The sequence below is a fragment of the Aegilops tauschii genome, chromosome 3 (assembly GCF_002575655.3).
Source record: "Aegilops tauschii subsp. strangulata cultivar AL8/78 chromosome 3, Aet v6.0, whole genome shotgun sequence".
Lineage (NCBI taxonomy): Eukaryota > Viridiplantae > Streptophyta > Magnoliopsida > Poales > Poaceae > Aegilops > Aegilops tauschii.
The window spans coordinates 312,986,475-312,998,106 of NC_053037.3; the positions used below are offsets into that span (position 1 = coordinate 312,986,475).

The 11,632-nt window shown below is 44.2% G+C and overlaps 1 protein-coding gene across 1 annotated transcript; it reads left to right on the top strand.

Annotated features, from left to right (window-relative positions):
• The first annotated feature begins 363 nt into the window (after positions 1–363).
• Positions 364–1,297, top strand: LOC109742846 (uncharacterized). The gene is made up of 3 exons (XM_020301942.4): positions 364–584; positions 729–877; positions 982–1,297. Exons 1-3 carry the CDS (start codon positions 438–440, stop codon positions 1,022–1,024), a joined length of 339 nt encoding a protein of 112 aa, XP_020157531.1. The 5' UTR covers positions 364–437; the 3' UTR covers positions 1,025–1,297.
• Positions 1,298–11,632: the final 10,335 nt, after the last annotated feature.

The following is an 11,632-nucleotide window of genomic DNA, read 5'->3' on the forward strand; positions in this document are numbered from 1 at the left end:
GTGGAAACAAAATCGTGACTCTCGCGAAAGGAAAAATAAATAAAAAAACACGTTTTTTTTTCTGTTTCCGAGAGGCACGGCCGTGACTTGCGGAAGTAAAACTGTGCTTCTCGCGGAAGCAAAACCGTGACTCTCGCGAAAGGAAAAATGCGTTTTTTCGCAGAAAACATTTTTTTTCGAAAAGCTAAGGAAGACCGGTGAAAAACCAGAACGTCGAAAACCAAAAAAAAAACCGTTTAAAAAGCCGAAAACGTGCGGAAAAAAATAAAATCCAAAAAAAGCGTCCAAAGCGCGACAAGTGACGCTGGTCGTTGCGAGGCTGACAAAGGAGCGCTCGTTAACTAGTTGCTCTAAGTTTCAAAAAAAAACTAGTTGCTCTAAAAAAAGAGCTCCTGGGGATAACCCACCCGGTTCGACTCGATTCGCTACACTCCGTCATGGAATCCGGCGGCGCCGCCCGCGTACGGCGGCAGCTCCAAGCCGTGGGACGTGTCGCGGCGTACCTCGGCGGCGGCTTGCTCCTCCTCTCCACAGCATCCACCGCCGCCGTCCGCTCCCTCCGCTTCCTCTCCGATACCAACCAGGTAACGCCCCCCCCCCCCCCCCCCCCCCCCCCCCCCCCCCCAAGTCCCCAAACCCCAATCCATCCAAAGTCCAGAGCACAAATCCTTCGCTGCTACCATGCCTTTGCTCTGACTCCGATATCATCCAATCTGCACTGTTACCAGAGAAAATTCGCGATGCAGTGTGGTGCCTGCGAGGGGAAGGGAACCTACGGTTGCAGGCTCTGCAGGGGTAGCGCCACGGTCGAATGGTCTCCGCTCTACGACCCGGTGTTCGTTAACCCATGTCTCTGCCCTACTTGTGATGCTACCAGGTTGGCCTTCTTTTACGTAGCTTGCTTCTTCCTGGTTGCTGCTGGATGCTACTAGTATTAGTTTTGCCATGGACGTTCCTTCCTTGATTTCTTCACATTTTCAGGGTACAGCGCTGCTTGAATTGCTTGGGCAAAGGCTATGCATGAAGGAACAATTTGTATCAAACGCCACTTTTTATGAGTGGACTGTTTGCATCATCAGTTTCTTTTGTTACCTGTTTGAAGCTTAGGTGTGTATTCTTAGAAGTGGGTGTTAGTGTTGGCAGGGGAGGCATTGTATTTTGCTCATGGAATGTAATTGATTGATGACCAAACTGTCCTGTTTGTGTTGAGAAACCAGAGAATAATTTATGTTTCAGTACAAAATGAACTAGTATCAAGGAGCGAATTAAAATGGAAAAGTGACTTCTTTTAATTAAACTCTGTTTTGAGTTAGAAGTTGTAGAATTGATCTCAGTTCATTGAGTTTTCAGATAATGAGACTTTGATATAATAATGTCTGACTGGTTTTATTTTGTTCAGTATGAACTTAAACCATAACCTGATTGTATATGCATTATTTTGGGAGTAATTTGCATCCCAACAAAGAAAAATACTGCACTCCAACTTTGATGGTTAGTTTGGAAATTAACTCGCTGCTAGTATTATTTTGGGATCCATGGTCCACACATGGTGGCTGTGTTGACAAGGGGCCATTCTGTCATCTGAAATTTTGAATCATTCCTTCATCTAGTTGATGGCATTTAATCACACTACACGATGGGTAGCAATTTCTTTTAACATGTATGTAGTGACGCTATTTGGTCCTAAGTCAACGGGGATCATTTCTTGGCCAAACTTTTTATACAAATACAATACTTGATCATATTTGATTAAAAAATGTTTTTTCTTACTTTTTATGCAATTACTAAATTATTTTGCACATATAGTGCGTGCTGGCATCCGAGAGCTGGCCATTTCTCTTTCTCGTTCTTAGAAAATTCAGAACGTAAATGTGGTGAAGAGGTTTGGTGAACGTCTGAATGTTTGTTTCACGAGTCTGAAATATAAATGCTGACATGAGGAAGGAAAATTAACTACGCCCCAGTTGCTCAGCTATGTGAATCCTTGAGGACCCTGTCTCTAAAATATGAATGCTGACATGATGAAGGAAAATTAAGCACCCCCAGTTGCTCAGCTACCACGGATACTTTGGGCATCTCCAACGGCAACCCATAAATTTAGGGCATCTCCAATGGTAACCCGTAAATTTCCTCCCGCATCTGTGTTCACGGACTGGTCTACTTAGAGCATCTCTAGCAGACCACGCATAAGTGGTCTGGCCCGAACAAACCCCTTAAAATCGTCCGACCCTTAAAACTTTTTAAGGGGCCCTGTAAATGCGAAGACGAAACCCTTATATCTGCAGTTTTAGAGGCAATTTTATCAGGGCCATGCATACCGGTCAATGTTGGCGGTTGAGGAATATCTGCTCCCGCCAACACCATGAAGCTCGCCCGGCCGCCGCGCCCGTCCACCGCCCGTCTGCTCGTCCGCCGCGCCCGTCCGCTTGGCCGCCTGTCCGCCCGTCCGCTCGGCCGCCTGTCCGCCCGGCCGCCGGCCGCCCGACGCGCCCGTCCGCGCTAGCTAGCTATAAATTGATGTGAGCAAGCTAGCTAGCTAGCCCAGGCCGCGTCTCTCGCTGGCGACGGAGGAGCTAGCTAGCTCGCCCCTGATGGATTCGAGCTGAGTTAGCTAGCTAGCTCGCTCCTGGATGGATTCGAGCTGAGCTAGCTAGCTAGCTCTCGATCGATTCGAGCCCCGACGGAGGCGATTGGCCGTTTCGTATTTGGTCGTCTGTGGCTTTGTTTTTGACCACTTCGCGTACTATCTATCAGTTTCGCGGGAGCAAAGCTAACTGACCATGGACATGGACGAGAAGAAGAAGAAGACGTGGGGAAAGAATATACGCGAATATTCTGTTTTACAGTTTAAGTTTGAGGGGTCTGTTCTGCCGCAGCTAAAACCAATCCGTAAAAGAGCATATTCCGCGAATATCCTTTTATACAGGTCCGTTTTGCGGGGTCTGCCTCTGCGGCCGTCCGTACCGACCTGCAAAACCGTTTTTCCGCAAACTGCAAACGCGTTTTGCGGGTCGGCGGGATGCGGGGTCTGCTAGAGATGCTCTTAGGGCATCTCTAACGGCAACCCGCAAATTTTCTCCCGCATCTGTCCGCGAAAAGGAGGGACTAGTCCGTGGACACGGATGCGGGAGGGCGTCATCCAACCGTAGCCGCATACATTTCAAACTTCATTTTAACTAACCGGACGAAATTCATGCAAAGCGGTCGATATTCATCAAAATTCGGATAGAAAATAACACAAACCATCCATACATAGCATGCAAATTACAACAATGTCTCTAATTCGACTAGATTCCGGATGTCCAACAATTTTTTCATGAACGGATCATGTCGTTCCACACAAACTCCCCCCTTCTGCTTCATCCAACGGTGTGTGCACGTAAATGGTCGTCCCTCCGTACTGTGGTACACCACGGCGGCGCGTTCGGGGTACATATAATGTGGACCAATATTGAGTGAATGAATCAATCAAAAAGTTAAGCAAGATGACGTAAAACTTATGATCTCGTCCATGTTCGCGTGCAATGGCCACCTTGTCTCGAGCTGACTAATCAAGTTGCAAAACTTGATGACGTTGATCTAGATAGCGTGTCAGCGATACGACAACGATCTCACATTGCGTGGTTGAATGATGTACATGTTGTAGGGTGCAATGTGCTTTCGTGCGTGAAACTTTTCATGCACTTGCTCCTAGAAGGGCTCCCCTCTACTCCTGCCTATGAAACCCGCGGATACGGCCAGCCATGCATCGCACAACAACTCATCCTCTATGGTCGAGTAGCTCACCATCCTTCGTACTCTAAAAAGAATTTAAAAATAAGCTCAACGGAATTTGACCGAACACCTGTCGGGCGTGGTATCCGCAATGGTCGTCGACAGGGGGCGGAGTGTACCTGGGTACAAACGGCTCCAAGGTGGAAAGCTCCGTTGGAACGACCAGCGGTCGCGTCGGTGCTAGTTGCGGACGTCTGGCAATGCCTCTATGGTCGCCGGAGACGAACAACAACGACGGTGGAGGTAGAGGGTGCGGATGCAAAGCAAGGAGGAGAAGGGGCGGAGTGGAAGGAAATGGGACGGGAGAGGGGGATTGGTAGGGTTGGGGTGTCGGAGTCCTACATTTCGGGTGTCCGGACTCCCGCAAACCTCCCCCCCACTTTTTCTCCGATTTGCTGGAGAAATAGCATCCGGACCGCCCCGCGGACCGACACAGGTCAGCGTTGGAAGGCTTCCGCAGTCTGAGCAGCGCGATCCAGACGGTTGTGGGAGGTTTGCAAGTCCGCGTTGGAGATTCCCTTACACGATGTCTGATTTGAAGCTTATTTGCCTTCGAGCCTGGCATGTAGTAGCATCCAATATTTTCTTCCGACCAAGGGTGGATTTCTATCCACTCAAAATAAAACATCAAGTGTATACAAACATAATAAACACACACCTGCCTCGCGTTGACATTGACATTTATTTTGATGTCCCAACCACCGAAGCCACTTCATTGAGATTTCAGATGAACCTGCCCGTACAATTAGACTTCATGGGATCAATCATTGATGACTACTACTGTTGCAACAAGAACGATTTTGATAAGAACCTTCACCAACGTTGGACTGAGTCACTGTCCAGGGCATGAATCAACTACACATGCAGGGGCGCATATGCATGCTATGACATATGGATGCAGATCCTCAACACCCAAGAGGGTCTGCTACAAGCAAAGGATAAGAAAGTGATGAAGGCCATTGCAGCGAGCATCAAGAAGGCTGAGATGGAACAACTCAAACTGAAGGAGGGGGAGCATTGAAGAAAACTAGATTGTTCAGTTTATGTATTATGTCATCATGACCTAATCCGCGGGTGCGGCCGTGATTTGCTTCTCCGTTGCCAGATGCTCCTGAGCTCCTCGCTATACTGCGTGCAAAATGGCTGTGGGCGGCGCTTATTTGGAGGACGGGGCAGTGATTTGGGCAGAAGGTGTCGCGCCGTCGGTTGGGGCAGGTGGGATGGACAAGGAGGATGGGATGGGGATCGGGTGTGGATTACCTATATCGACGAGGCCGCACAGTAAGAAGATGGGTCGCCGGCGAGGAGGCGGTGCTGCAAGTTAGCAGTGAAGGTTTGAACTTGGAAAGGAAGGAGGAACAATGGAAATGTGGCTTCTGATCGGGGGGAGGGTGCGGGGAGCTAGATATTTTCACGGTTGCCGAAATTTTTCGCTCGGTGCCACGAGAAACTGGCCCGAAGTGTGGTTGAAGTGCGGGTCGTGGATTGTAGATGACGAAGCTTCCGGCGTAAGCCATACGAGAGGGTACGCCAAGATTTTTTATATCGCATCGCACACGATTCTCGCTAGTAACCTGTTTGTGGTGTACATGATTTTTTTCATTTTGATTTGAAAGATAAAATGAAGTTATGAAGGGAAAGGACGGTGTTTGAATTACTAGAACATTTATCTGCAGTGAACATGCAACTATATGAGTGTCGTGTTAAAATTTGAAATTATTCAGGGTTCGTTTGGCCTTTTTAATACATTAATTGAATTTCTAGGCATTTAATGTGCATAATTCGAATTTGAACTACAAGCACATGCTCCAGTGCACCGAAATGAGTTGAAAAATCATATATGTGTCCTTGGGTGAATGTTTAGGTCACATGCAAAAATGGGAATGAATTTCAAACACCTCGGCATCGTGGCTCGGCGGGAAACATTGAGATACTTGTTTTTCAAATTCCTGTAAATCCAAAAATCGCCTAAAAATCACGGAACTTGGCACGGTATCATGAAATGGCACTAACATGCCGTGGTAAAAAATTGTCCGATTTGGGACAAGTTTTGGTGTAAGCTTCTTACAAAACGGAGCTGCTCTCAAGAAGCCTCATGGTTCTGAGAGGGGACGTGTCACCTCTATGTGCGAAACGACATAGACCGCCTCTTCCCGCCTTGATTTTTTTACAGAGGCAACATAGACCAATAGGAGTATCGTGCTAATTTTAGGAATTAATCCAGATTCATCTAGCTTTTTTATACATTAACTGGGTTTTGTAGGCATTTAATGTGCATAATTCAAATTTTAACTACATGCACATGCTCCAGTGCACCAAAGCTGGTTGAAAAATCATATGTGTGTCCTTGAGTGAAATTTGAGGTCCCATGCAAGAAATGGGAAAACATCTGGGTGTCGTGGCTCGGCCGGAAACATTGAGAAACTTGGTTTTTAAATTCCTGTAAATCCAAAACTCGTCTGAAAATTATGAAACTTGGCATGGTCTCATGACATGGCACCAACATACTATGGTAAAATTTTCGTCCGATTTGGGACAAGTTTGGGTGTAAGCTTCTTACAAAATGAGCTTCTCTCAAAAAGCCTCATGGTTCCGAGAGGGGACGTGTCACCTTTGTGTGCGAAACGACATAGACTGCCCCTCCTCCCACCTTGATTTGTTTACAGAGGCAACATAGACCAACAGGAGTTCCGTGCTAAAATTTGGAATTATTCCGGGTTCGTTTTGCCTTTTTATACATTATTTGAGTTTTCTAGGCATTTAATGTACATAATTCAAATTTGAGCTACATGCACATGCTCAAGTGCATGAAAGTTGGTTAAAAATCATATGTGTGTCCTTGGATGAAAGTTTCGGTGCCATGCAAGAAATGAGAATGAATTTCAAACATTTGGGCACCGTGGCTTGGCCGGAAACATTGAGAAACTTGGTTTTTAAATTCCTGTAAATCTAAAACTCGCCCGGAAATCATGGAACTTGGCATGGTCTCATGACATGGCACCAACATGTGGTGGTAAAAATTTCGTCTGATTTGGGACAAGTTTTGGTGTAAGCTTCTTAGAAAACGGAGCTTCTCTTAAGAAGCCTCATGGTTCCGAGAGGGGACGTGTCACCTGTGTGTGTGAAACGACATAGAACGCCCCTCTTCATGCCTTGATTTTTTTATAAGGGTAACATATACCAACAGGAGTTTCATGCTAAATTTTGGAATTATTCAGGGTTCGTTTTGCCTTTTTATACATTATTTGAGTTTTCTAAGCATTTAATGGCATGATTTAAATTTGGGCTACATGCACATGCTCCAGTGCGCCAAGATGTGTTGAAAAATAATATATGTGTCCTTGGGTGAATGTTTAGGTCCCATGCAAAAAATGAGAATGAATTTCAAATATCTGGGCGTTGTGGCTCGGCCGGAAACATAGAGAAACTTAAATTCCTGTAAATCCAAAACTCAGCTGAAAATCATGAAGCTCAGCATGTTGCCTTCACATGGTACCAACATGCTGTGGTAAATTTTTGTCCGATTTGCAAAGGCCCACACATTAACAACCAACAAAGTCATTTTGAAACAAGAGCTCTCACGTTACAATCGGAAGCACAAGTAGTATTGAAACCGTGGGTGTTCTACTAACCATTTACATGCCGCCACGTGTCCTCTTTTTTATTGGCTAGGAGGCGTTGTGCGGGGTAGCTATTTGAGTACGGGAGGCGTGCGATCAAACCACTATGCGTGCTTATTGGGAGGCGAGCCCTTTGACCTCCATCCGCCGCCCACCTCTCTCCCAACTTCTCCATTAATGGTGCTCGAGCCCCTGTTTTATGGTGTGACCATGTCTCACCTGACTAAGATTTAAGAGAGAAAAAAGAAAATCTGAAAAGAAATGTTTGCATGGATCTTGATGTAAGATCTGACGGATATATATAGCATCGACTGAGACTTATAGCAAGACTGATATGAATATAATGACGATGATAGTGGATAATAATTGTCTTACAATTTTAGGAAGATAACTAAAAATGCCACATGTGGCAACGCCCGAAATACACAAGGGTTAAAGAAGAAGGAAGACGCAGACAACAATCTGGCTCGCTGATCTCTACTTTCTTTATGCGTTGCTGCAGGGCGGGGAGACTAGTTCTCGCGGCGAGCGGCGATGATCTCTTTCATCTCCTCAATATGCTGCTTGGCAGCATCCACAGATTCCTCCACCAGCCTTTTGCGCTTGATGCAGAGCATGGCATTCTCGTCCATAAGTTTCTTGATGATGACGCCTGTCCTCTTCAACAAGGCAGTTGTTTCCTCGTGCTGCTTCATCCTTCCGGCGAACTTCACCCTTAGTAGGTCGCGCTCGGTGTGGAGCTTCGCCTTGTCCTCCCTTAGCCCCTGGATGACGCCGGTAACATTTTCAAACGAGGCATTCATCTCGTCCTGCAGCTTCATCCAGCCGGAGATCCGATCCATCAGGTTATTGAACATATCCCTTAGTTTCCTTATGGACCTCGCTGCCATGGGAGGGTAGGACAAAAGATGTCATGCAAGTTCTTTTCCATAAGCACGTATGACTATATACGGAATACATGCCTACATTACATTGACTAATTAGAGCAAGTTCCGTGTCGCTCTAGGTTATAACTGCTACATGATGAATATTATCCAACGCAATTATCCATCATTGATCCAATGCCTACGCTTTTCATATATTGATCTTTGCTAAGTTACTTTTGTTGTTGCTGCTGTTACAATCGCTACAAAACTGCTTCTGTTTTTTCTACTGTTACTATTACTACCATATTACTTTGCTACTGATCACCTTGCTACAGATATTAAGTGTTACAGGTGTGGTTGAATTGACAACTCAACTGCTAATACTTGCGAATATTCTTTGGCTCCTCTTATGTCGAATCAATAAATTTGGGTTGAATACTCTACCCTCAAAAACTGTTGCGATCCCCTATACTTGCGGGTTATCAAGACCTTTTCTGCGCCGTTGCTGGGGAGCATAGCTCTATTTGCTGAGTCACTTGGGATTTATATCTATTGATCACTATGAGGAATCTTAAGGATGATATAACCAAAATCGTTCCCTCTAAGATGAGGGGAGGTAAGGAACTGCCATCTAGCTCTGCACTTGATTCACGTTCTGTTTTGAGTAAGCTTGTGACACCACCACCTGCTATTAATTCTGATATGTCGCAAGTAATTGATGATGCTACTTCTGCTATGAATGATGCTACTGATGATGCTAGTACTTTGCTTGATAAGACTGTGCCACTAGGTGAATTTCTTGATAAACAATTTGCTAGAGCTAAAGAAATTGAGAATGCTGAAACTATTGAAACTAAAATTTTTGAAACACCCATTAGACCTAGCTCTCCTAGATATGAATTGCCTGATATACCTGAGGGTTATGTTATGGACGGAGAGGTAGCTAGAGACTTTCTTGCTTGTAAGGATAGAGATGATCTTAAGAAATTACTAGTCAAGTTGAAAGAAAAAAAAATCTTTGAAGGCTAGAATGAAATATGATCCTAAGTTTGCTACTTCACCTATCTTTATTACTGATAAGGATTATGAATTCTCTACTGATCCTGAGTTAATTACTTTGGTTGAATCTGATCATTTCCATGGTTATGAATCTGAAATTGTTATGGCACATCTTACTAAACTAAATGATATAGCCACCCTATTTCCTCATGAGGAAAAAATCCGCTACTAATATATTCTTAAGTTGTTTCCTTTCTCATTAAAGGGTGATACTAAGATATGGTTTAATTCGCTTGCTCCTAGTTGTGTGCGTAGTCCCCAGGACATGATATATTACTTCTCTGAAAAATATTTCCATGCTCACAAGAAACAAGTTGCTTTATAGTAAATATTTAACTTTGTGCAAATTAAAGAAGAGAATCTCCCTCAAGCTCGGGGGAGGCTTCTCCAGTTACTTAATGTTGCTTGATCATTCTCTCAAGAAAATGAAATACTTGATATCTTTTATAATGGACTAACTAATGCTTCTAGGGACTACCTAGATAGTTGTGCTGGTTGTGTTTTCAGGGAACGAACTGTTGAACAAGCTGAAGAACTATTGAATAATATAGTGAGGAATGATAATGATTGGAGTCTTCCTGAACCACCAACCAAGCCAACTCTGAAGAAGAGAGGTATTCTATTTCTCAATCCTGAAGATATGCAAGAGGCAAAGAAATCTATGAAAGAAAAATGTATTAAAGCTGAAGATGTCAAGAATTTACCACCTATTGAAGAAATACATGGTCTTGATACCCCGACACAGGTAGTAGAGGTAAATTCTCTCTATAGATTTGATGAAGGTGATATTCCTTATACTAAATCTTCTAGTTAATGCTTAGATGATTTGGATAACTTTATTGTTAAACAAGAAAACTTTAATGCATATGTTAGTAGATAATTGAAATGAAATGCTTATATGATTGAACGCTTGAGTGACTTTATGTTTAGAACTGTTAATGATGTCAGGGGTGTGAGTAAACATGCATCCATGATAAAAACTCAAGTAGAACAAGTCCTCCAGTGTAAGTGCATCTAGTGCCCCTTAGTGATTTTGGTGTATTGAAGACTTATCGGTTAAGGGACTAATGCGTTTATGAGTGTACACAGGTCTATAAGTCTATGAGGAGTTTGATATTTACAGAGAAAGTCGACCCCTAAAAATGAAGTTCTTCGACTGAAGACTTTGGATTTCTGAAGACTTTGAAAGTGAAGAAATTGGTGTGACCTTGAAGACTTGGTATTCATTTGAGGAACATGAAGCGTGAAGACTTTTGTTTTCGTAGTTTCATTTTCTCTTTCTTGAGTCATAGGAAACACTGCACTGTTAAAGGGGGTCGAGGAAATACTAAGGAAAAATTTCCATGTGATGCTCAACTCAAAATCCTACACCTACCAATCCCTTCGAGTGAAGCCATTGGAAATCTCATACAGTTCAGTCATATTCTTCAGTGACAGAGACGAAGTTCTTCTAGTCTCTGAGAAATTTGTTCTGACTGAGGAGTTAGGAATCCGCCAGTGCGGATTGCCTACACAGTGAGGAACATGATAGCCCTGAGGAATTTGATACTCAAATTTCCGACCGTTGCTGTGCTATGCGCCAGCTGTCCCAAAATATCTACCCACCTAACGGTCATATCATTGAAGGGCATTTATGTCTTATCATGTCGGGCTGCTCCCTAGGCTATAAATAGCCGCCCCCTACAACCACTAGCTGGTTGGCTGCTCCGAGAGAAACTGACACTTGTCATTTGAGAGCATCCCATCCTCCGAGGACTTTGAGCGAAAATCATCAAGTTAGGAAAACCCAAACCCAAACACCTACAAACCCAAGGTGATTGAGCATCACTGAAGAGATTGATCCTGCGTGGATCCGACGCTTATTACCTTTGAAGACTGTGCTTCTTCCAGACGGTTAGGCGTCATGGTCTAGAGCATCCAAGAGGAAATTGTGGATCACCGAGTGACTGAGTTTGTGAAGGTTTGGAAGTCACCTGAAGACTTACCACGAGTGATTGGACGAGGTCTGTGTGACCTTAGTTCAAAGGGAATACGGTGAGGACTGTGTGTCCGGGACTGGGTGTCCTCAGGTTTAAATACCTAGCCGCTCCAACTAGACGTACAACTGAGACAGCAGTTGGAACTGGTCTACCAAATCATTGTCTTCACCAAGCTAACTGGTTCTATTTCCTCAACTATTTCATTTCCTCATTACTGTGTTGTATGCTTGTTCATATCTGTGTTTGAAGACTTTGACTGAAGATTTTCTCAATTTCCTCAGTCTGTTTGTCTTCATCCTGTGTTATCCTGTGTTTACGCTTTCTGTACTCTGTG

Coding starts and splice junctions, on each gene's coding strand:
- LOC109742846 (XM_020301942.4), top strand. CDS start 438: ATGGAATCCGGCGGCGCCGCCCGCGTACGGCGGCAGCTCCAAGCCGTG. Junction 585..728: donor TCCTCTCCGATACCAACCAG/GTAACGCCCCCC, acceptor CACTGTTACCAG/AGAAAATTCGCGATGCAGTG. Junction 878..981: donor CCTACTTGTGATGCTACCAG/GTTGGCCTTCTT, acceptor TCACATTTTCAG/GGTACAGCGCTGCTTGAATT.